The following is a 22,819-nucleotide window of genomic DNA, read 5'->3' as shown; positions in this document are numbered from 1 at the left end:
GCACCCATCGCTTGATTTCGTTGTACAATTTTGTACAAAGTGACGCTTCTTAAAAATAAAAACTTAGAATTCAGTTGAAACTGTAAATTTCCAAGAAGAATACAAAGAGAATCAAATAGCAGAAGAACTGACAAACAGTGCTGCCAGATGTGATACTTCTTGTCTGTGTGCCCACAAGTCCATTTTAACGAATAAACATAATTTGAATGGAAATCAGCTGTTTCTATTTACATTATTTTGTTCACCACACGTGTGGCGAAAAGCTTTGCGAACTGAAGCTTTTACTTTTATCAAGATTGTCTCCGAATACCAAAATATTTCTAATTTGATAAATATTTTTATTGATTTTCAGCACAGAATAGAGATGTAAGACCTTATAAAGTGTATATAGTATATAAATGATGACTATGTTGAGCTGAGTCGATTAGGCCATGTCCGCCTGTCTGTCTGTATATATACGAACTAGTCCCTTAGATTTTAAAGTTTGAAATTTTGCAAACATAATTTTCTCTTCTAGAAGCTACTCATGGGCCGGAACTGCCGATATCAGACCACTATAACATATAGCTGCCATACAAACTGAAGGATCGAAATCAAGTTCTCGTAGGGAAAACTTTCACATTTGACAATGAATCTTCACAAAAGATGGCACAGGTTATTTTCTAAAATAATAATGTAATATACGAAGAAATTGTTCAGATCAGCTTCCTATATCATATAATTGCTATACAAACTGAACGATAGGAATCTAGTGCTGGTATGGAAAACTTTTGCTTTTGACAAGATATAGGGGATGTTCGAGTCTCAATCACTGCGGCAATATTGCAAAGCATCATGTTCGACGCAAAAATGTAGCGATTTTTGCAAATGTCAAACGTTCGAGCAACTCAAATTTTGACATTTCTTGCGCGCAAAAGTGACAAAATCGGCCTCAACAAAATTCATGATGGAAAAAATGAGGCAAGCGAAATCGCTCTTTATTTTTGCCTATAACTAATTATTATCATTAATGGCGTTTCACGAGACATTCGAAAATGTGATAAATATATATCTGGAGGACAAAATCGAATGGTTTTAAAGTTTTGCGATTTTACTATTGCCCTCTTCTTTAAAATTTCGGTCATAAGCCACTTTTTTACGCAAAACTTTGTTTCCTTGCTTTTTTGTATTTGAGATGCGAACTACACTCACTATCCACCTAGTTATCCACTGTTAAATTAATTAAAAAATCATTTTTAAGACTTCTTAAACTTCAAGTCTCCAATGCACCTGCACGCTGCGTAAAATATTTGCAAAATATTTGTTTAAGTATCAGCTGAGTATCTGCAAAAAAACATCAGGGTTGCAATATTGTCGCAGTTATTTGCTTGCTCGAACATCCCATATTCACGAAATTTGGTATAGCTTATTTTTTAAGGCAACAATATAATCTCCGAAGAAATTGTTCAGATCGGATTACTATAGCATATAGCTTCCATACAAACTGAACACATAGTCGCTAAAAGAAATGCACCTTCGCTTCGGTTCAGCCGAAGTTAACGGTTTTGTTTTTGTTATACTCTCGCAACAATGTTGCTAAGGAGAGTATTATAGTTTTGTTCACATAACGGTTGTTTGTAAGTCCTAAAACTAAAAGAGTCAGATATAGGGTTATATATACCAAAGTGATCAGGGTGACGAGTAGAGTCGAAATCCGGATGTCTGTCTGTCCGTCCGTCCGTCTGTCCGTCCGTCAGTCCGTCCGTCTGTCCGTCCGTCCGTCCGTGCAAGCTGTAACTTGAGTAAAAATTGAGATATCATGATGAAACTTGGTACAAGTATTCCCTGGCTCCATAAGAAGGTTAAGTTCGAAGATGGGCAAAATCGGCCCACTGCCACGCCCACAAAATGGCGGAAACCGAAAACCTATAAAGTGTCTTAACTAAGCCATAAATAAAGATAATAAAATGAAATTTGGCACAAGGGATCGCACTAGGCAGGGGCATATTTGGACGCAATTTTTTTGGAAAAATGGGCGTGGCCCCGCCCCCTACTAAGTTTTTTCTACGTATCTCGGAAACTACTATAGCTATGTCAACCAAACTCTACAGAGTCGTTTTTTTTCAGGCATTTCCATACACAGTTCAAAAATGGAAGAAATCGGATATTAACCACGCCCACCTCCCATACAAAGGTTATGTTGAAAATCACTAAAAGTGCGTTAACGGACTAACAAAAAACGTCAGAAACACTAAATTTTACGGAAGAAATTGCAGAAGGAAGCTGCACCCAGGCTTTTTTTAAAAATTGCAAATGGGCGTGGCCTCGCCCACTTATGGACCAAAAACCATATCTCAGGAACTACTCGACCGATTTCAATGAAATTCGGTATATAAAATTTTCTTAACACCCTGATGACATGTACGAAATATGGGTGAAATCGGTTCACAACCACGCCTTCTTCCAATATAACGCTATTTTGAATTCCATCTGATGCCTTCTCTGTATAATATATAGTACATTAGGAACCAATGATGATAGCGGAATAAAACTTTACAAAAATACGGTATTTGAAAAATATGTAAATGACGTATAATGAAATCTCGATTATCACTTTATAATGCGAGAGTAGAAAATGTTCGGTGACACCCGAACTTAGCCCTTCCTTACTTGTTTTTATTCATTTTTGTGTAGAATAATATAATATCTTTAAAATTAAAACATAATTTTCAAATAAGGGATCGTCTCAGCGTGAGCTGAAACTTTTTTGTTTTTTTTTTATAAACTTTGACAAAAAGGCGGCGGTTTGAATGAAAAGTATCGATTTTGGCAGTTTTTAGTTGAAAAAATAGGAAGATTTAAAAAAAGCTTCTATAGCGCTATCGCGAATGAGTTGCTAAGTTCACCACTCTGTTCTTTTTTTACAAGAAACGCTGTAGCGACCGTTATAATTTAAATTTCGTTTCAAAATTTGAGAGAATGTTTATTAGTGTATACTATCCGATAATGCAACAAAAAGAAATAGGGTTCTCGAAAATTTCACACGGAGACGATTCCTTAAGCTTTTAAAGGGTTGTTTACTAATAAGCTCAATATAACTTAACTCTTTTTATATAACTATGAGAAAATAAATAGTGACATATTCTAGAAAAGCTTTATCTTTCAAATTACTTAGAGTACTTAAAAGTTAGAATAAATTAACATTCAGATTATCTACTAAGTATTTCTATGATCATCTTCTCCGCCTCCGGTTTTGTGGGACATTCTTATTTGCAAGACTATTGGTGCTATTACCCTTTTTGTGGTCCGTTATTTTTCCCAGTACTCGTAACATGCGTGCATAAACCAGTTTCCTCACGTTCATTGCCCACAGGAAATCCATATGATTGAACTCTTCCATTGGTATCAAGTATTTTCCTTTTGGATTACCCAGGTCCTTATACATTGCCTCGACATCGCTGGGGTGGCAAAGTAAATCGTTACTTGAATAATAGACATAGGTAGGAACTGTTACCAGAGAGAGGTTATAACGCGGTGGTATGTGTTCTTTATATAGTGCTAAATTTTTGTTACTACTGTAACTGTAAGGTGCAAAACGTCCATATTTGATGATTTGTATGAAATGTTTTACTTGTTTAGCCGCAACACCGGCGGGGTAGTGACCCAAAATAACTGGAAACATTTTCTATAAAGAAAAGAGTAAGTCTAGCAATGTTCGAAATAAAATAAAAATAACTAAATACTGATGCAAAATCTATCACATAACAAACTTTTCAGCCTGCCTGATAAGACTAATAAAAATTATTATACTTTTCGCAGGAACTTTTTTAATACCTCTCACCAAATTTTGGTTTTATTGATTACTAATTTTGCTATTAAAAATTACTATCTCGTATGAATATGTTGTTTTAATGGATAATATCAATGCAATGTATAAATATCAATAATATTGAAATGTTTATCTGTCTATAGCCACATTTGTCATAGCTTTGATTTTATTCATTACGATAGGAGCTGTAAAAATTGGTTGATAAAAATCAAAACACATCAGAGAGCATAATCTTCAAATTGATTTTGATCGGTCAGTTTGAATAGCGGATATATGCTACAGTGTTCGATCTGAACAATTTGTTTGGAAATTGCGATATTTGATTCAAGCCAAATTTCGATACATTGTCAAATAAAAAAGTTTTCCATAGAATAACTTTTATTCAATCGGTTAGTTTGTATGGCAGCTCTATGATATTTAAAATTATATTGAATTTACGACCACGTTCTAAAGTTCTTTTTTATAATTTCGTTCACATATGTTTGTATTTCAATTTGAAAAAGTATTAAGAAATAATGCTTTTTGTCTTAGAAAATCTTTCATGTTAATATGGCATAGTACTTACAATCTGATAAGGTATTTTCTTATAATATATAATAACAGCCAATGGCGGATTTCCTCTTATATCTAGTTATGAACCTACCCTATTAAATTCGTTCCAATTTCGTCCCACTATTCCAAATACCGCCTCAATGCACAGTCGTTCTGTTTCCTCAGTCATGCGGCAGAGAAATCGAAACTCTCCATTAAACATTTCCGTAACTGAGCTACCAACCAAGCTCTGATTTATTAAATAAAAACAATAATAAATTAATATTAAAAGATGCATTGATATTAGATATTCTATACTCACGCGGAAATATAAATTAATGGCACGGATATATGGGTGCTCCTCTGTCTCCGAGGCATACACCGCAGGTGCCATTGCTTGCATCATAATCACTTTTTTATTATACTCTGGGCGTCGCGAACACATTACGAAGAACGCAGTGCAACCCTAAAATATTCCGTTACGAAAACGGGTTTGTTCTTCTGTTATTATATTAATGCTATAGGAATTAATTGTTTAAATCTGGTTACTTGAGAGTGACCCGCATATTGTATTCTTTTGAACCCAGTAGTTTTTAATACATAATCGATCATTGCGGGCAGATCGTATATGCCAATCTCATGCCAACTGAAGTCCCAGAATTTTTTACCATCTGGATCAAGCTTTGTATGATTTCGAGAGTAGCGATTACCCCGGGCGTTTCCGAGCCATACATCGTACTTATAATCTGCAAGAAGATAAGCTGCAAATAAAATTAAAGTAATATTTAAGTCAAATTGAAGATGTAAACATTAATTTATTGTGGACTTTAGCTAACCTAAATAACACATATGTATAAGCACCCCTATTCTGTGCACTTGACAAATTAATAAAATATTGAAAATTAACTCAAATATTTATCAAGCGAGAAATATTTTGGTATTCTGTGACAATCTTGATAAAAGGATAAAAGTAAAAGCTTCAATTCGCAAAGCTTTTCTCCACACGTGTGGTAAACAAAACAATGTAGTCAATTGCTCCTATGGTGCTTTTTATGCCAAATTTTCTAAAAAATCTGGATATATTTCAAATAAATTTGCTTAAATTTTTTTATAAAAGTTTCTTCTTGGACAAAGGTACAAGTATTCTCGTTCAAAGAAAATGGATTGCTATCGTCGCGTAAACATTTTAAATGCCGCGCGCGATTCCTATTCTTACAATTTTCGTCTTCGTTTAACAATAATAACAAAAGTAAAATATCTTCCATTTTCACAACAAGATGCACAATCAGATATTTAATTCATAAGGAGCACTGTCAAGAGCATTTGACATCTTAACAACTTATAAAGAAGAGAGCTTTTTATTTCGGACACAGAATACGAAATGCTTGATAAATTTAAAATTTTGACAAATTAAAAATATGTTGAATTTGTCAAGTGCACGGAATAGGGGTGTAGATGTAATTTTATCTACATCAAGGAGACTACAGCATTAGAAATCTTTCTATTAGGGAAATAAGGCCAAGTTTTAGACCGATTTTATTTATATTCATTGCTAACCAACAATAATTTCATTCAACTATCACACACATTGACCAAATACCGGGCGGATATATTCGGCATAAGATCTGCTAGAATAATAGAAAATCGTACATTTTACTAACAGACCGCCCCGGCTTAGCACGGGTATTAAACAAATATTTCAAAAGTTATAATTTTGTACACACTCAAATAACTTGACCAAATTGAATAATTCAAAAAGTTATACATATATTGGTATTGAAGTACTATACTAAATATGAAGTAATTTGTTTTGATAAGGATTAATTTCAAAGTATAAATAAAAAAGCTTTTGCCACCGATATGCATTTATATATACAGCTGTGTTCAAAATAATAGGAGTGCTCCTGAGAAAAATATTTAACCCAAAAAAAATATCATGTCAGAACATGAACGTCAAGCACTTTTCAAGAAGTATTTCTATCGATATTCCGCGAGTAAAACAAAAGAAATAAACCTCAGCTGTTTACATTATTTCCAATGTTATGAGTTCAAATATATGTCGGTCACTGAATTGCGCTGTTCAAAAAAATAGGAGTGTGAGCTACCAAGTGGTACGAGTATAATACTACATTTTTACTTAAACAAAATCTGTAAAAAACTAAAAAGTAAAAACAAAAAAATTAAAACGGTGGTAATTTTTTAAAGGATAAGTCCTTTATTTTAATTAATGGGTAGAGAAAAACATCGCAGCGACAAAAACCGTGAAACCATTAAAAATCTTAGAAAAAACGGGGAAACTTATAAAGAAATTAAAGAAATACTCGGGTTCTTTGATCAAATGATATCAAATTCCCTGTCCTACAAAAATAAAGCCGAAACACGTGGACGAAAACGCAAAACTACTGAAGAAACTTCAGTCGACTAAAAAGGATCACAAAGCATCGTCTAGAGAAATAAAGACGCGTCTAGATCTTAATGTTAATGTAGAATATAATTTATTTGCGCGGAGTTTGCGAAAAGTTCCATTGTTGACAAAGAAACATAATTAGAGCAAAGCCCCAATTCGCTAAGGAACGTGGCAACTGGCAACCGGAGAAATGGAAAAATATTTTGTGGACAGAGGAATATAAGGTAGTTTTATTTGGTAGCACAGGGTCTAGGCAGTATATCCGTCGTCCACCAAATACGGAATATAATCCGCAATACACTCTTAAGACCGTCAAACATGGTGGTGCTTAGTGGGAAAATATCTCGTACAACGGCGTGGCACCAATCCATCTCATAAAATAAACCATGGATCAGTATGTGTATGTGGATATATTGAAAAAGTTATGCTGTCATACGCAGAATGGAATATGCCCTTAAAGTGGTTGTTTCAGCATGATAACGACCCGAAACATACAATTAAATCTGCAAAGGAATGGCTTCGGGTCAATAAAATTGAGGTTATGTCGTGGCCTGCTCAATTGCCTGACCTTAATTCCTTAGAAACCTTATGGACAGATATTAAAAAAGGTGTTGCTGACCGTAGACCATCAAATACAAGGGAATTATGGAGCACAGTCCATCTGATCGATCCCATGTCCCGCAGATCTGCTGCAGTAATAAAAAATAGCGGTGACTCGACTAAATATTAACTAAACTAACACATATACTAGTCATAATTTCCAATTTTTTAATTTATTATTAGTTTTATTGATACACTCCTATTATTTTGAACACAACTGTATATATTTTTTAATGATAAAAACACTTATTGTGATAAACTATAATAGCTAGGCAATATGCTTTCGCGACTTTTTTTGTTGATAATTATATGATCTGCAAATATGTAATACATTATTTTGTTCTATAACCAATAGTTTTCGCAGCGCATGCGAATTAAGAAAGTTTTTTTGTAATTTTTTCACACCTTGGGTTGCATTGTTGGAGTTTTAGTATGGATCCCTAACTTTTTAGCAGTAGTAAAAACAATTACAGTTATAACAAAAATAACAAAGCCAATTTCATAATATTGTTGAGTAAATAAGTTAAGTCATTCTGTACAACGCAAAACTTTGTTCGCATTCACTTACCTAAACTGATATTCGGCCCCATTATAACGTAACCAGCTGAGCTATCAACAAGTCCGTGTTGTAAGAGGAATGGTTGAGCGCCTTGTCGGCGGATGCGGTGCATAGTTAGTATATATCCATCTTCAGTGGTGACATAGTGAACTTCCGCCGGATAGCCATATTTGGCAATTAATTTATCCTGATATCGGACATAACATTAGTATATACATATGTATGTAGATATGTAGCATGGCAGTAAGAGCGTTGGCATATATCCGCCGAGCGCAATTTGACATGATAACGTAAGTGCGTTACATGTGGATACAGATCGTATTTCCAATAATAAAAATTTGTAATTCGGAGTTGTTTGCGAGTAGATATTTTAAAGCATTGTATATGCAAATAAAATTTCATTTTTATTTTGAATTAAAATATTGTGAAATTATATTCTATATTCCTTTTCGTTTTTATCAAAATACATTTTTTATTAATAAAAAAATGAAAGATATATATCCATAATAAACAAAATCAATAATTAAACCAATCGCTGGATTTAACATAGGAAACTACATATACGAAGAATTGAGAGAAATAGATGTAAGCAAGTAAATATTGATTTTAAAAATAAGTCGAATTCACTTAAAACTCGATATAAACTAAAATGTTTTGTATTTCAGAAAGTAGGCCATTAAAACTGTAAGCTTTGAATGTCGACAATATTTTTCATCTAGCTTATCAAGCAATCAGTACGTACCAATCTTGACATAACTTTTTCCTTTGAATTATTATGATTCGCTCACTTTATTAAGAACAAAGCTTGTTCAAAACTTGTTAAACTAAGTTTTCGACGATGCCTTTAATTCTATCATTACTATAATTCTAAAATAGAAATACTCTAAAAAATCACGTTACTTCAGCGTTTCCACAAACGTATGTGGTATATGATTTTCAAACGTTTTAAAAGAAATTTCTAATTCTTTGTGTATTGAATTCATTATTGTATATCTAATTTATCGAGAAAATCTCATATATGTACATACATATATTAGTCTAACTGATATATATATACATATATTGTGAACATACCACAGTTAGATTGGAATCCTCCTGTATGTTTTTACGTGCTGCTTTCTCTTCCGGCGTCTCATCCTCGACACTTTCATCCTCTTCATCATCTGGATCGGTTTCTGAATCGTCGATGAACTGACCATGACTGTGATGAACAATTTGACATACTATAAGAAGACAAAGTAGCAGCGAAATACTAGAAAATCTTTGGAACGGACGCATTTATTATGCAAGGCAAGGGGAATGTGATTTAACACGGATTATTTTATTCACAAATTAATATTTTGTTATTGTTTTACACCACGTTAACACTTCTTTTCATTCATTCGATACTAATTTTCATTGAACCAATAGAATAGAAAGAGAAATTTCGTCATACACTCGCGGTTACAAAATTAATAGAGGACTGAAGCGTTCTGTTTAACAATTCTCAGCGAATATAATTTTATTGTCATCGTTGTCATCTAGTAGTGCCCGCCGGACGTGTATTCGCGTCGCGTTAAATATTTTGAATGCGTTTCACCGCAACCAAGAAAGTCGATCAGAGCGTTAATATTTGGAAAAAAATGAAAATGAAATTAAAGCAAATATGAAACAAAGTGGAAAAAACCAACACTCGTAAAACCATTGAAAGAGTAATCAAGAAAAAGTATGTAAAAGCTAAGCGATATGACAACTATCGACACGGCGTCAAGTGGTGCTTTTGGTGTGCTGCCAAAAATATCGGCCAACTGCTATCATTTGTTGTTTTATGTTGTCCGGCGTTGCGATCGTAAAGGGCGCAGTAGCAGCGCACACCTTGGGTGTTGGCATGCACTTTTAAATGAATATACAATTGTTTGCGCTTCACTTTTTTAAATTTGCAAGCAGTTAATTTGACTTCAAGAAGGCATCATTAAAGTGTGATAATACAGTTTTTTTTTATATTACAGCTTATTTTTATCGATATAAACAGATTTTGGCTTGGTGAAACTTTGTTGAAACTGTGTGACCAATTTTTGTTTTAATCTTTCAGTGCCAATTTTATAAATTTCTCCTTATTGTGGTCCAAAGGAGAAGTACATGAGCTTCAGTTAAGTGTTAAGTATGTTTCACCACTTATATCAAGAAAGTTTACATTTTAAAAATTCCCGGCCAAATGAAAATATATAAAATATATTTAAGTTTTAAAAATAATGGTGATTGCTTCACCAATAATAATTTTATTATTGCTTTCAAATATTCAATTTAATATATGAGCAAAACAAATAAATTTAATATTAATGTCATTCATAGTATCGATAGAATAATAACTAATAACTTATTTCTAATTAGTTTGCCAGTTTGTAACAGTTTAAAAAAACTTATGTATATGTAAACGAAAGAAATGATCAGCGTTACGAGCTGAGTCGATTCCGTTTGTCTGCTGTATATACATACGTATGTATATACGCGAACTAGGAAATCATTTTACAAGAAAAACGCAAAATTATTTGAGAATACATTCTGTCAAGAAAGTATCGGGAATTCTTCATTTCCCCCTCTCATCTCCCGCTTATATGGAAGACAGGTACATTTTTTTTCTGGGTGGGTATAACTGTCCTTAATTATGATGCCAAAAAATTTGCACGATCTGTCAACCAGTGCGTTTACAGCAGCTGTTTATGTCAGTCGACCTCCGTAGTGTTTGTCGAATTTTACAAAAAATTTTAACGTATTTGTGTTAATTTTTGTCCAAACACTCAACAAATATCATTGAACAAGTACCGAATCTCCCTGATTTAGCTCCATGTGACTTTTACCTTTCTTCAAACTGAAATGTCCACTTCAGGGATCACGCTTCGACTCAATTGAAGACATCAAAACAAATTCGACGCGAGAGTTGAAGACCTTCCCGGAAAGTGCCTATAACAAAATGTTTTGAAGATTGGGAGAAACGTTGGCACATGTGTATCGCCTCAACTTGATATTACTTTGAAGGCGATAAAATAAATTTGGATGATGATTGAAAATTGTCTTTCTTAACAGAATGTATATTTTCAGAAATTTTACTTTTTAGTAGTATAATCGTATGCTATAAGAAGTGCAAAAATTATACAAAAGTTTGTCGAGAATTCTTTCACTGTTGATCATCTAGATCTAGCAGTGTTACTAGCAAGCAATTAATTTATGAACTCGTCTCGGCTCTGGCAAATAGACAAGACATAAAAAAGCTGTACTAAAATGGTGAATGATCGTTTAGGTAAATATTATGAATTGCTGAACAAACGCCATTGAAATACATGTACATACTATAAGTATGTACATTTGGAATAGTTGCTTAAAGCTTTAGCCCGCTTGTACGACAAAAATCGGAAAGTCATTAACAAAGCGGAAAAGAAAGAAAGTAGACTTAAAGCTGGTTAACTTGGTTGTTGATTTTCAAATGCATGAATGACTATGCTTTTTATGGCTGTTGGTTTAAGTAATTACGCAATTTGAATAAATCAACAGTTTTGTATTGAAATAAATTTGGAACAAATGTAATTCCAAAGAAAACAAATAAAAGTATAATGCCGCATTTGTGTTTCGTTGTGAGCGTTAAAACAATTTTATTATTATATTAATAATTATTAGCAACTCTCTTTTCGCAATTACATGAGTATAATAGCCATGCATAATTGTTTTTTTATGTTTCATTCAATTACGTATGACAATTTACCGTCTAAGTATTGTTCCATTATAGCGATGACTCTATCGTTGACCAATGTTTTTACATCGCTTGCACATAGAAAGTCGAAATGATTAAATTTGACGGCGTTTATACGGTAGACACCGGCCACCGCATTTAATACACGTGAGTAGATGCTATGCACTCCCGCGGGCGTAGCTATGGCGTCGCTTTCTCCGAAATAGAGCAGAAGCGGTGCGGTTATAAGACTGAGATTATAATTGTATGGTTCCACAGAATTATAATACTTGCGATTACCCTCCACACCGTAGTCGAAGGCAACGAAATCGCCGGAATTCCATATTTGTTGTAGATGTTTGATTTCCTTTAGTGAAGCACCTTGCAAAAGTTGGCCATAAAGCAGTGGTTCTATTGACTGCGGAATTAACGGTTTTGATATTAGTATCTAATAATCTTTATTCAGATATTTATTTTTATACTCTTGCAACCACTTGCTTCAGATTATTCTTCCTTTGTTCACCTAACGGTTGTACGTATCACTTAAAACTAATTGAGGTAGATTTATGATTATATATAATATACATTATATAAATGATCAGGATGACTAGAAAAGTTAAAAACCAGCTGACTGTCTATCAGTCCGTCCGGGCAAGCTGCTATTTGAGAAAAAATTGAGATATTTTGATGAAACTTGGTATGCAGGTTTTTTTGTACAAAAAAAGTTCGAGTTCGTAGATGGGCGTAATCGGACCACTGCCACGCCTACAAATAACGAAAACATATAAAAAACCATAACTAAGCACTAAATCAAGATATAAAATTCATATTTGGCACAGATGATCGCAGTAGCCAGGGCACCTTTGGGAAAAAATTTGATATAGCACAACTTTAAATTTCACTTCATTCGTTCAGTTTCCAAATCAGGAAGCAATTGATATTACGGGATAAAACTTTGCACTAATATTGTCTTTAGTGTGTGCCAGCTTATGATCAAAAATTATTTAAATACAATAAAACCTGTTCAAGCCCCCGGTACCTACAGTTGACTTTTGATCGAAAATATCAGTCAATGTGTGATATATATAATTGACATTAAGGGATAATCCTTTTTTTATAATTGTATGTCTGTATGTCAAAAACGGGTTGAATTGGAGCCTGAAGTATTGCTCCCATATACTTAAAATAAAGATTTTCGAACTTCCGGATATATGTGAGTTATCCCAATGAAAATAAGAGAGCGTGTTTTACACATAACAGTGTTTTGCTTGCCAAAAATAGTTAAATTGGACCAAAAACTTGGCCTGGCCCTTATAACTAATATCAGGATTTTCGAACATCCGGTTGACTTTACTCTATATGATTGGTTTTACACCTTAAAGTATTTCCCGATTTTGATTTTTGCAAGTTGCAAGAGTATAAAATGTTCGGTTGCACCCGAACTTAGCCCTTCCTTACTTGTTTTAACTTACTTTAGAGTAACGCCAACTGCCTGCAAAAGTCTTCATAATTGTTCGGCACTCTTTGTGTTCGTCAGAACCGATTTTAAGACATTTTTTACTCAGATAGCCACGAGGTAGCAACTCGTAAGACCCTTGTTTCAAATTTGCCTTTCGTATCAAAACATAAGATTTAGTTATTTAAGTTATGTAAACATATTGACTCAATATAAGGTAAGGAACAAATTATTTACAAAGTGGGTTATTTTAAATATATTGCTTGTTTTAGTATATACATATATGTATATACATATATTTAACATATTACATATAGAACCACTTTGTTTTTAAGGAATTCTAATATCTGAAAGTTTTTTTTATTTTTTTTTTTTTTTGTATAAGCAAAAAAATGGTTAAATTTACTTTAAAAAACTACAATTCTATTAATCAAAAGCAGAAAACAAAATAAAACAAGATATGTAATTTAGAAATGTGGAAAGCATCCTGTCTGTGTGTTAAAAATTTTTTGAATCTTATAAACTTTAACATACCTAATATAAAGATTTTCGAATTTTCTGGTGACTTTATTCGCATATATCAGCCAAGATGTGAATTATATCTTTTGCCTAAAATTGATAACAACGGGTGAAAACTTTATTCCATATATGGAGATGATTGTTAGGTACCTTAGTGAGACCCAAAGAACATTTAATTAATATTTGGAATCGGTTCGGGATGATTTAATATAGTTTTGGCTTAGATTGCAATCCTTTTGCGATTTCGTCCAACAATGAAGTTGAACCCTTTCGCTAAAGTTTCCAATACTCCTAACACCGAAAGGTGGTTGTAACCCATGCAGAGTATAAAATGTTTGGACACTCGAACTTCATTACTTGTTTATTACAAAGTTTTGCCACAGCCTAAAGGAATTTCGCGAGTTTTGATTCTTGCATGTTACATGAGTAAAGAATGTGCGAAGTTAGCCTTTCCTTACTTGTTTAATCATAGATTTAAATATCGGATTGTTACAAAAATGGTATTAGGTGGGAGGTGTGTAAGTCTGATTTTGGATATTTTTATTGATAATATGAGGTTTATGATCGAATTTGACAAACTGAGTATTTTAATGGGACCATAAGCTTTTCTTTTCTTTTTAGGACTTTTTCCTTCTGGTTTTCTTGGCGGTGATGACAAAAAAATCTGAATTTATTGAAGTCAATGCGAAATGTCCCAATAGTGCCGGCAGCATGCAAAAAATCACAAAACCATGAAAAACGCTTCTAATACGTTCAATATTGAAATAATGAAATTTTTAATTATTTACATATTTGTGAAATCGGGTAAAAACTACGCCCACTCATAACACGGTTATGTCCAAAGACATTAAACGCTTAATAACTCTTTAGAGTATAAGATTTTACAATGAATGAGAATCAGTTAAAAATTGAGTAGTCGTGGTGCCACAGCTCACTTTTGGATAGAACTTCTTATCTCGTAATTCTCGATAGCTCTTTTATTTAAGCGCCCAATACACTACACCAGCATGCTGGCGCAATCACCAGATGGCTGATTGATCGTGTATGTGTGGTTTTCGAGTCCACACTTCTGTGTTTTTCCTATTTATTATCTTAATTTCCAAGAAAAACGCTTAACGAAATATTTGGCTTCTTTTCTGTTTCTTTATTTCATCAGAAGGCTTGAAATAGTTCTGTTCGATTTTCTTACATCAAAAAATGTTGCCAGAAGGCTCGTATATTTAAATTAGGTTGCCACAGCTACTCCCTTCCCAGTGATTAAATCACGATTTAGAATTGTCTGCAAATGTTACATTTCTTTTTTTATAGGTTCGCAGTGGTGTTTTTGATAACTCGTCACTTCTGGGAAAGAATGCTGGTTTTAATCTTTCCACAGATATGTTGTGTATTGCGTTGTTAATTTTAATTGCATAGAGTCTGTCTGAAATGCGTTCCACAACTTCGAACGGACCCGTGTAAGGAGGCTCTAGTGGTTTTCTTACATGATCCGAGCGGATGAACACATGACTACAATCGAGTAGATTTTTATTGATGAAAAATCGTGTTGAATTGCGGTGTACCGGTGAACTTGGTTTTAGCTGCTGTATGTACTCACGAATCTTGGATATGAACTCCTGTGGATTATATGATCCATCCCCGTTATCAAAAAATTCGCCGGGTAAACGAAGATTAGTGCCATACAGCATTTCTGCTGGGGATGCTCCAATGTCTTCTTTATGGGAACAGCGCAGTCCTAACATCACTGTTGGAAGGAGAAGTGGCCATGGAGTTTGTCGATTGCACATGAGTGAAGCTTTTAGCGTACGATGCCATCTCTCAATCATGCCGTTGGACGCCGGATGGTAAGCTGATGTACGTATCTTGTGTGCGCCAACCATTTTCGTCAATGCTTGGAATATTGCGGACTCAAACTTGGAGCCCTGATCTGTTGTTATGGTCTTCGGGGAACCGAAACGTGAGATCCATGCTGAATAAAAGCTTGTCGTTATCGTGTTGGCCGAAATATCTTTTAACGGAACTAGTTCGGGCCAACGTGTGAATCTGTCAATCATGGTTAAACAATATCTGTATCCCTCATGCTCTGGAAGAATGATAATAGCAAGGTGGACATGGTAGAAACGTTGATCACTTTGTTTGAACGGCTTAGGCGCTAGATGATTGTGCTTTTGTATTTTTGATCGTTGGCAACTGATACAAGAGCGAACCATTTCTATTACGTCCTTATTCATTGACATCCAAATGTATTTGCTTCTAATTTGTTTTAAAGTTGATCTTGTACCGGGGTGTGAGAAATTGTGAATGTGTTGAAATATTTTGTTACGAAGCTTAACTGGAACGTACGGCCGAACCATTGCATTTGATGTATCGCAGTATATTGTATTGCCAGATGGAAGTTTTAGCTTCTGTAAATTTAAACTAGTGTTATTGTTTATGACAATTTGTTGTAACTCTGAATCTCTCTGCTGTTCTTCTTCTATTTCATCCATTGTGACTACTATGGGCATATCAATTTGGCATACTCTGGAGAGTGCGTCTGTTACCTCATTATTTTTACCAGACAGAAAAACGATTTGCGTTGAAAATTGTGCAATATAATTTAAATGCCTTACCTGCCGTGGTGACGCTTTGTCTGCTTTTTGACGGAATGCATACGTTAAAGGCTTATGATCGGTGCGAATGACGAATTTGCGACCATCAAGTATTGGACGAAAATGTTTAATGGCTAAGTATATTGCCAAAAGCTCACGGTCATACGCAGAGTAATTCTTTTGCGCATTTTTTAGCTTGGTTGAGAAGAATGCGATTGGCTTCCATTCCCCATTCACTTGTTGTTCCAGGTGTGCTCCAGCTGCAGTCTCCGACGCATCTGTTGTTAATGCAAACGGCGCATTTGGTACCGGAAAATTTAACAATGTTTGTGTAGCCAAACTGGCTCTGCAGTCGCTGAATGCTTTTTCAAGCTCTGCATCCCAATCGATTTTTCGTTTGTATTTTTTTTTGAGTCTTTGAAAAGGTTGTGTAGAGGTGCTTGAATTTGTGCGGCGTTAGGAATATGTTTCCTGTAGAAATTTACCATTCCTAGAAACCGGCGGAGTTCAACAATTGTATTCGGCTTTGGATATTGACAGATTGCTTCTACTCTTTCTTTCGGTGGCTGTATACCTTCCGCTGAGATGTGGTATCCTAGGAAGTTTAGCTCGCTAACGCAAAACTCACACTTGGATAAGTTGATACATAGTTTTGCCTCTTTAAGTTTCTGCAGCACCAACTGGACATGCTTGTGATGTTCTTTTTCATTTTCTGAAAATATGAGAATATCATCTAGGTAACAGAAAACAAAGACGATATTTCTGAATGTGATGTCTATGTATCTTTGGAACGTTTGAGTGGCATTTTTTAGCCCAAATGGCATAACGACAAACTCAAAAAGTCCAATTGGCGTACGCACTGCTGTTTTCGCTATATCTTTTTCACACATGCGTATATTGTAATAAGCTTTTTTTATATCAATTTTGGAAAAAACTGCTTTACCATGTAAGCAGTCGACTATGCTATCGAGGTGCGGTATCGGATAGCTATCTGGTTGCGTGTGGGCGTTTAGGGAGCGATAGTCACCGCAGGCTCGCCATCCCCCAGTTTTCTTTTTCACTAAGTGAACTGGGCTTGCCCATGGACTGCTTGATGTACGAATTATACCTAGTTGCAACAATTCATTGAATTCGCTTTTGATGACATTTAGTTTTTCTCCGGAGTAACGGCGAAGTGGCTCTGCAATAGGTCGGCAATCTGTTACAATTTGGTGATTGACGTCCATTGATGTCGAAGGAGTAAATATTAGGCGTTGTCAACTCAACATGCTGCTTAATGAGGTCTTGAAATTTAGATGAGGGGCTTATTGTTGATATGCTGTGCATTTCAGCCTGCCGAACTGTTCCTTTTGTGGTAAGGGATCTTTGTGAATCAACCAGACACTTTGCTCTGAGGTCTATCAGAAGGCCAAAGTGTACCAGAAAATCTGCTCCTATGATAGGTGATTTTACGTTCGCTGTTACAAAGTTCCATTTGAAACTCCTCCGTAAGCCCAAACTTAGTGACAGATTTTTGATACCAAAAGTTTGAATGGTTGAGCCATTTGCTGCAAAAAGCTGAAGGCTATCAGGAGTAAGTGTTGAGTGTTTATGAAAGATGTTCAGTGGTACAATCGAGATGACAGAACCGGAGTCAATTAAAAAGTTAGGATTGTTTTTGCTATCAAAAATGTGCAGTCTTCGTTCTTTGATGCTGATGTCTTGTTCTACGCTGCCATCAGTTGCATCGATAGACGGCAGCGGGATTAGTTTCCCTGCGTGCTTTCAGTAGGTTTGTTGAATTCGCATGGCGCTTGACATTTCCTCGATGCTGCACCAAATCGAATATGGTAGTAACATACTTTTGCGTTTTCACGTAGTCGACTTCTGCTTTGTTCGCTGCCGCGTTCAGCGCTTGAACTACGGCGTTGGTTCATTGTTGCAGCCATGTTGACTGATATTTCGCTTAGTTTTTGAATAATTTAGTTGAAGGAGGTCTCCAACGCCAATAGTCGTGCTTCAAAGGTGTTTTGCTTGGATATGTTTAGAGCTGGCTTCGTTGTCTTGCGGAATGGTTGTAGATGCGACTATGTATGAGGGTGAATTATCTACGATTCGATCGGCTACCTCGGCGAGATTTTCCAAGTCTGTAGACTTGCACGCCAACAATATGCAAAGAACGTTGTTGGGCATTCGCTGCAACCACAATGTTGACAGAGCTTCCTTAGAGACGTTATTGCCGGCCAGATCACGCATTTCCCTCAACAATTGACTGGGTTTCTTATTGAAAAGTTCTATTCCTGTTAGAAGTTTCATCAGCTGCTTCTCCTTGGACTCACTGTAACGAGCAATTAGTTCCTTCTTCAATTTGTCATACTTGCCCGTGTCCGGTGGGTTTCTTGCAACATCTGAAACTTGGCGAAGGGTTTCTGCATCAAGTGCCGTAATTACGGTGTAATATTTTGAGACATCAGATGTGATACGATTTATGTGCAACAAGCCGTCTATTTGCGTGAACCACAGGTCTGGGTCCGATGGCAAAAACTGGGGTAGTCTAATGACACCGACTGCTTCTATCGCGTTGTGTTGGCCCCCTTCTCTAGTGCCCGCTTCTGCCTGTGTTTGCTGTGCTGACCAGGTTGCGTCCGATTTCGGTGTGCCTTCATCTTTGTAAGTGAATTCAGTAGTGGCATCGCGATGCAAGAATATGCTGATTGTAGTTGATGTATACAAGTTGGGGTTACCAATTATGTGGTTCTCGAGTCCACACTTCTGTGTTTTTCCTATTTATTATCTTAATTTCCAAGAAAAACGCTTAACGAAATATTTGGCTTCTTTTCTGTTTCTTTATTTCATCAGAAGGCTTGAAATAGTTCTGTTCGATTTTCTTACATCAAAAAATGTTGCCAGAAGGCTCGTATATTTAAATTAGGTTGCCACATATGTGCTTGTCCAGCACCATCTGCTGGAGCAAAACCGAAACTATTTTGATATTTTTCTGATTGCACAAGCATGCTGAATTCAAAGTAAAAATTATTTTGGGGAGAATTTATTAATCTATATGAATCAATGCCGTGCTTGTGGAGAATTAAGAGTACGGAATATTAACCAATCTTTAATCCAAACACGCTTTTTTCTTTAATGTTTTTCGTTTTCTTTTCAAGACAATAGCCATAATAATTCCTGCACAAATTTTGTCTCCGTCCATAACGATCTTTTTTATACTCTCGCAACAAAGTTGCTAAGGAGAGTATTATAGTTTTGTTCACATAACGGTTGTTTGTAAGTCCTAAAACTAAAAGAGTCAGATATAGGGTTATATATACCAAAGTGATCAGGGTGACGAGTAGAGATGAAATCCGGATGTCTGTCTGTCCGTCCGTCTGTCCGTCCGTCTGTCCGTCCGTCCGTCCGTCTGTCCGTCCGTCCGTGCAAGCTGTAACTTGAGTAAAAATTGAGATATCTTGATGAAACTTGGTACATGTATTTCTTGGCTCCATAAGAAGGTTAAGTTCGAAGATGGGCAAAATCGGCCAACTGCCACGCCCACAAAATGGCGGAAACGGAAAACCTATAAAGTGTCATAACTAAGCCATAAATAAAGATATTAAAGTGAAATTTGGCACAAAGGATCGCATTAGGGAGGGCATATTTGGACGTAATTTTTTTGGAAAAGTGGGCGTGGCCCCGCCCCCTACTAAGTTTTTGTAAATATCTCGGAAACTACTATAGCTATGTCAACCAAACTCTACAGAGTCGTTTTCTTCAGGCATTTCCATATACAGTTCAAAAATGGAAGAAATCGGATAATAACCACGCCCACCTCCCATACAAAGGTTATGTTGAAAATCACTAAAAGTGCGTTAACGGACTAACAAAAAACGTCAGAAACACAAAATTTTACGGAAGAAATTGCAGAAGGAAGTTGCACCCAGGCGTTTTTTAAAAATTGAAAATGGGCGTGGCCTCGCCCACTTATGGACCAAAAATCATATCTCAGGAACTACTCCACCGATTTCAATAAAATTCGGTATATAATATTTTCTTAACACCCTGATGACATGTACAAAATATGAGTGAAATCGGTTCACAACCACGCCTTCTTCCAATATAACAATATTTTGAATTCCATCTGATGCCTTTTCTGTATAATACGAGTACATACATTAGGAACCAATGATGATAGCGGAATAAAACTTTGCAAAAATACGGTATTTGAAAAATATGTAAATGACGTATAATGAAATCTCGATTATCACTTTATCATGCGAGAGTATAAAATGTTCGGTGACACCCGAACTTAGCCCTTCCTTACTTGTTTTCATATACAATATGTAAAAAAATGAATATTGCACCAACATGCTGGTGTAGTGGATGTTTCAAGCTTGTTGGCACCATCAGTTGATTGCGCATCATGCTGGTGTAAGCAGAATAATAAATTTTAAATTAATTTGCAAATATTATTAAAAGGACACCCAGAAGGAAACGTCGTATACCCTATAAAAAATATCAGCATGACGAGCTGAGTTGATTTAGCCGTGTCTGTCTGTCTGTTTGTATACACGCAAACTAGTCCCTCAGTTTTTGAGGTATCGATATGAAATTTGGAACACGTCCCTTTCTTCTAAAGAAGCTGCTGACTTGTAGGAACTGCCGATATCGGACCACTATAGCATGTAGCTGCTTTACAAACATTCTGAATCAAGTTCTTCTTGGGAAGGCTGTTAAAGCTTCAATGGAACCGAACTTTTTTTCCGTTTTTTCTTGTGTTGTAATATAATTTTATACAGGTAAAATATTTTGGCACCCCTTTAGATCTAGCAAATAGCAAGAGATGTCGTATATAATTTTTGGTTGCACTCAAACTGAGCTAGAGGAATTAAAGTCCTTATATATGTATGTAAGTGCATGCCAATGCTAGAAACAAGTATAAATGCAAAAAACCGGATATACGAAGATTTGTTCTTCAAGTCAGAAAAAAATAATAAAAAAAAATAGTGTGGGCTTTTATACTTATATTTGCTTATATGTATCAAATATGCTGATTAGCAATTTAAATATGTATGTATGTTATTGTGTATTAATATTTCTCTACAAAGAGATGTTTCATAACTTTTGTTTGAGTATTATACCTAATTATCATTCTGATTACTACTGCGTAAAACAATAGGAGGCGAGTATGTACTCACCTTAACATAGCGCATCACCCGACGGACATCACCCGATTTGAAGCGCACAAAACCGTGAAGCTGCACAATTGGGGCTAAAGCTTGCATTAACAAAATGCGCTCATTGTATTCGGGGTGAACGGAACAGAGAACCAAAAATGCATTGAGCGCCTAAATGAATGCAATAGAAAAGAAAACAAGAAGACACAATTCGAATGAAGATTAGAAGTGTTAACAACACAACGTTTACACTTCACCAAGCGCTTACGCAGACAACGAATAAAAAAGCTAAGAATATAAGTGCTGCAAAAATCAAAATACGCTTAGAACACATGTAAGTAAATATGCAGAAATTCTCAACAACAACATTCCGAACTGTAACTAAACGCAATTACTACACCTGTGAGTGTCCAATTAGTATTAACTTGTGGAAAGAGGTTGCTTTTTCTATGTGATCCATTATGGCGGGAAGGTCATAGGCACCCATTTCATGGAAGCTGAAACTCCAATAGTCCAGGGTTTTGCTACCGAGTTGCGAGTAACTGCGTGCATATGGAGAGCCTCGAAAATTTGCAAGCCAAACATCGTAGTTGCGGTCGGCCAGCAGAAAGGCTAGTTTTGTTTGAACACAAGTGGAAACTTAAACGAATGTGTATATGCATGTGAGTATACTTATACTTATACTAAAATATGAGTATGAGTGTAAATGTAAATAGTGCAACTTGGGTGACATTCGCCACCTTTTGCAGTGCGAAACAAAGTATTTAGCTGACCTAGACTCTTTCCCGGTCCGAGTAGTGCCCAAGCGAGTGATGATGTCAACAAACCATGTACCAACAAAACCGGCTGATTGCCTGGTTTGGGTATGCGATGCAACAGAAGCTCATAGCCGTCAGCCGTGGTGATGTTATGTAGTTCTACGGCGTATTTGTGCTTCACCAGCCAATCAGCCTTTGTGTATAGAAGCAGAAGTGATGACGCACGCGTTTAAAAAAAATAGCATCAATTGAAAATCTAAAATCGGAGCAGATTTGTACCTAGTCACTCAACCTACCGTTGTCCATTGTGAACGACGCTCAGTTTCCTTATCGTATCTTTCCCCATCGACAATGTCATTCCTGCCGAACTGTGACCACAATAACGGGTTAGCCAAAGACAATTGGAAATGCGGCGCACATGCCGATGTGAAACTAACAACGGAAATATGTTTCCTTTCATTATCCTTGTAGCAAATTAGTAGAAGTAAGGTTTGGAAAAACATTGTTTTAAAATTATAACCACGCATTAGCATCTTCTTTACAAACTGCTTAAAAAATTGTGTACTGAAGATTTGATTGATTTCTCTTGCTCAAAACCGCAACAAGTAATGTACTTTAGGTGCTCGTGGTCAAAAAATAATTAAGTAATGCGATACTTGGCGCTGTTGAATATTGGATCTAGTTTTTCTTCTCAATTAATGTTGAAAATTTGATTACGCAATTTTTATTATGACAATTGTGAA

The 22,819-nt window shown here is 35.5% G+C and overlaps 2 protein-coding genes across 2 annotated transcripts; both read right to left on the bottom strand.

Moving 5' to 3' along the window:
- Nucleotides 1–3,211: 3,211 nt before the first annotated feature.
- On the bottom strand, nucleotides 3,212–9,183 carry LOC120769028 (lipase 1). The gene is made up of 6 exons (XM_040095869.1): nucleotides 8,980–9,183; nucleotides 7,915–8,092; nucleotides 4,889–5,100; nucleotides 4,662–4,805; nucleotides 4,452–4,589; nucleotides 3,212–3,664 (listed from the first exon to the last, which is right to left on the bottom strand). Exons 1-6 carry the CDS (start codon nucleotides 9,181–9,183, stop codon nucleotides 3,212–3,214), a joined length of 1,329 nt encoding a protein of 442 aa, XP_039951803.1.
- Nucleotides 9,184–11,615: 2,432 nt separating this feature from the next.
- On the bottom strand, nucleotides 11,616–22,603 carry LOC120769636 (lipase 1). The gene is made up of 6 exons (XM_040096739.1): nucleotides 22,373–22,603; nucleotides 22,092–22,269; nucleotides 21,719–21,930; nucleotides 21,340–21,489; nucleotides 13,081–13,218; nucleotides 11,616–12,026 (listed from the first exon to the last, which is right to left on the bottom strand). Exons 1-6 carry the CDS (start codon nucleotides 22,601–22,603, stop codon nucleotides 11,616–11,618), a joined length of 1,320 nt encoding a protein of 439 aa, XP_039952673.1.
- Between the last annotated feature and the right edge of the window lie 216 nt (nucleotides 22,604–22,819).

The sequence above is a fragment of the Bactrocera tryoni genome, chromosome 2 (assembly GCF_016617805.1).
Source record: "Bactrocera tryoni isolate S06 chromosome 2, CSIRO_BtryS06_freeze2, whole genome shotgun sequence".
In the NCBI taxonomy this organism is placed as follows: domain Eukaryota; kingdom Metazoa; phylum Arthropoda; class Insecta; order Diptera; family Tephritidae; genus Bactrocera; species Bactrocera tryoni.
Note: the sequence above shows the minus strand (reverse complement) of the source record. Positions and strands in the feature narration are given on the sequence as shown.

Coding starts and splice junctions, on each gene's coding strand:
- LOC120769636 (XM_040096739.1), bottom strand. CDS start 22,603: ATGCGTGGTTATAATTTTAAAACAATGTTTTTCCAAACCTTACTTCTA. Junction 21,931..22,091: donor CGGACCGGGAAAGAGTCTAG/GTCAGCTAAATA, acceptor AAACAAAACTAG/CCTTTCTGCTGGCCGACCGC. Junction 12,027..13,080: donor GCAGTTGGCGTTACTCTAAA/GTAAGTTAAAAC, acceptor TTAATTCCGCAG/TCAATAGAACCACTGCTTTA.
- LOC120769028 (XM_040095869.1), bottom strand. CDS start 9,183: ATGCGTCCGTTCCAAAGATTTTCTAGTATTTCGCTGCTACTTTGTCTT. Junction 4,590..4,661: donor CCATTAATTTATATTTCCGC/GTGAGTATAGAA, acceptor TTAATAAATCAG/AGCTTGGTTGGTAGCTCAGT. Junction 3,665..4,451: donor ATTGGAACGAATTTAATAGG/GTAGGTTCATAA, acceptor TTTTCTTTATAG/AAAATGTTTCCAGTTATTTT.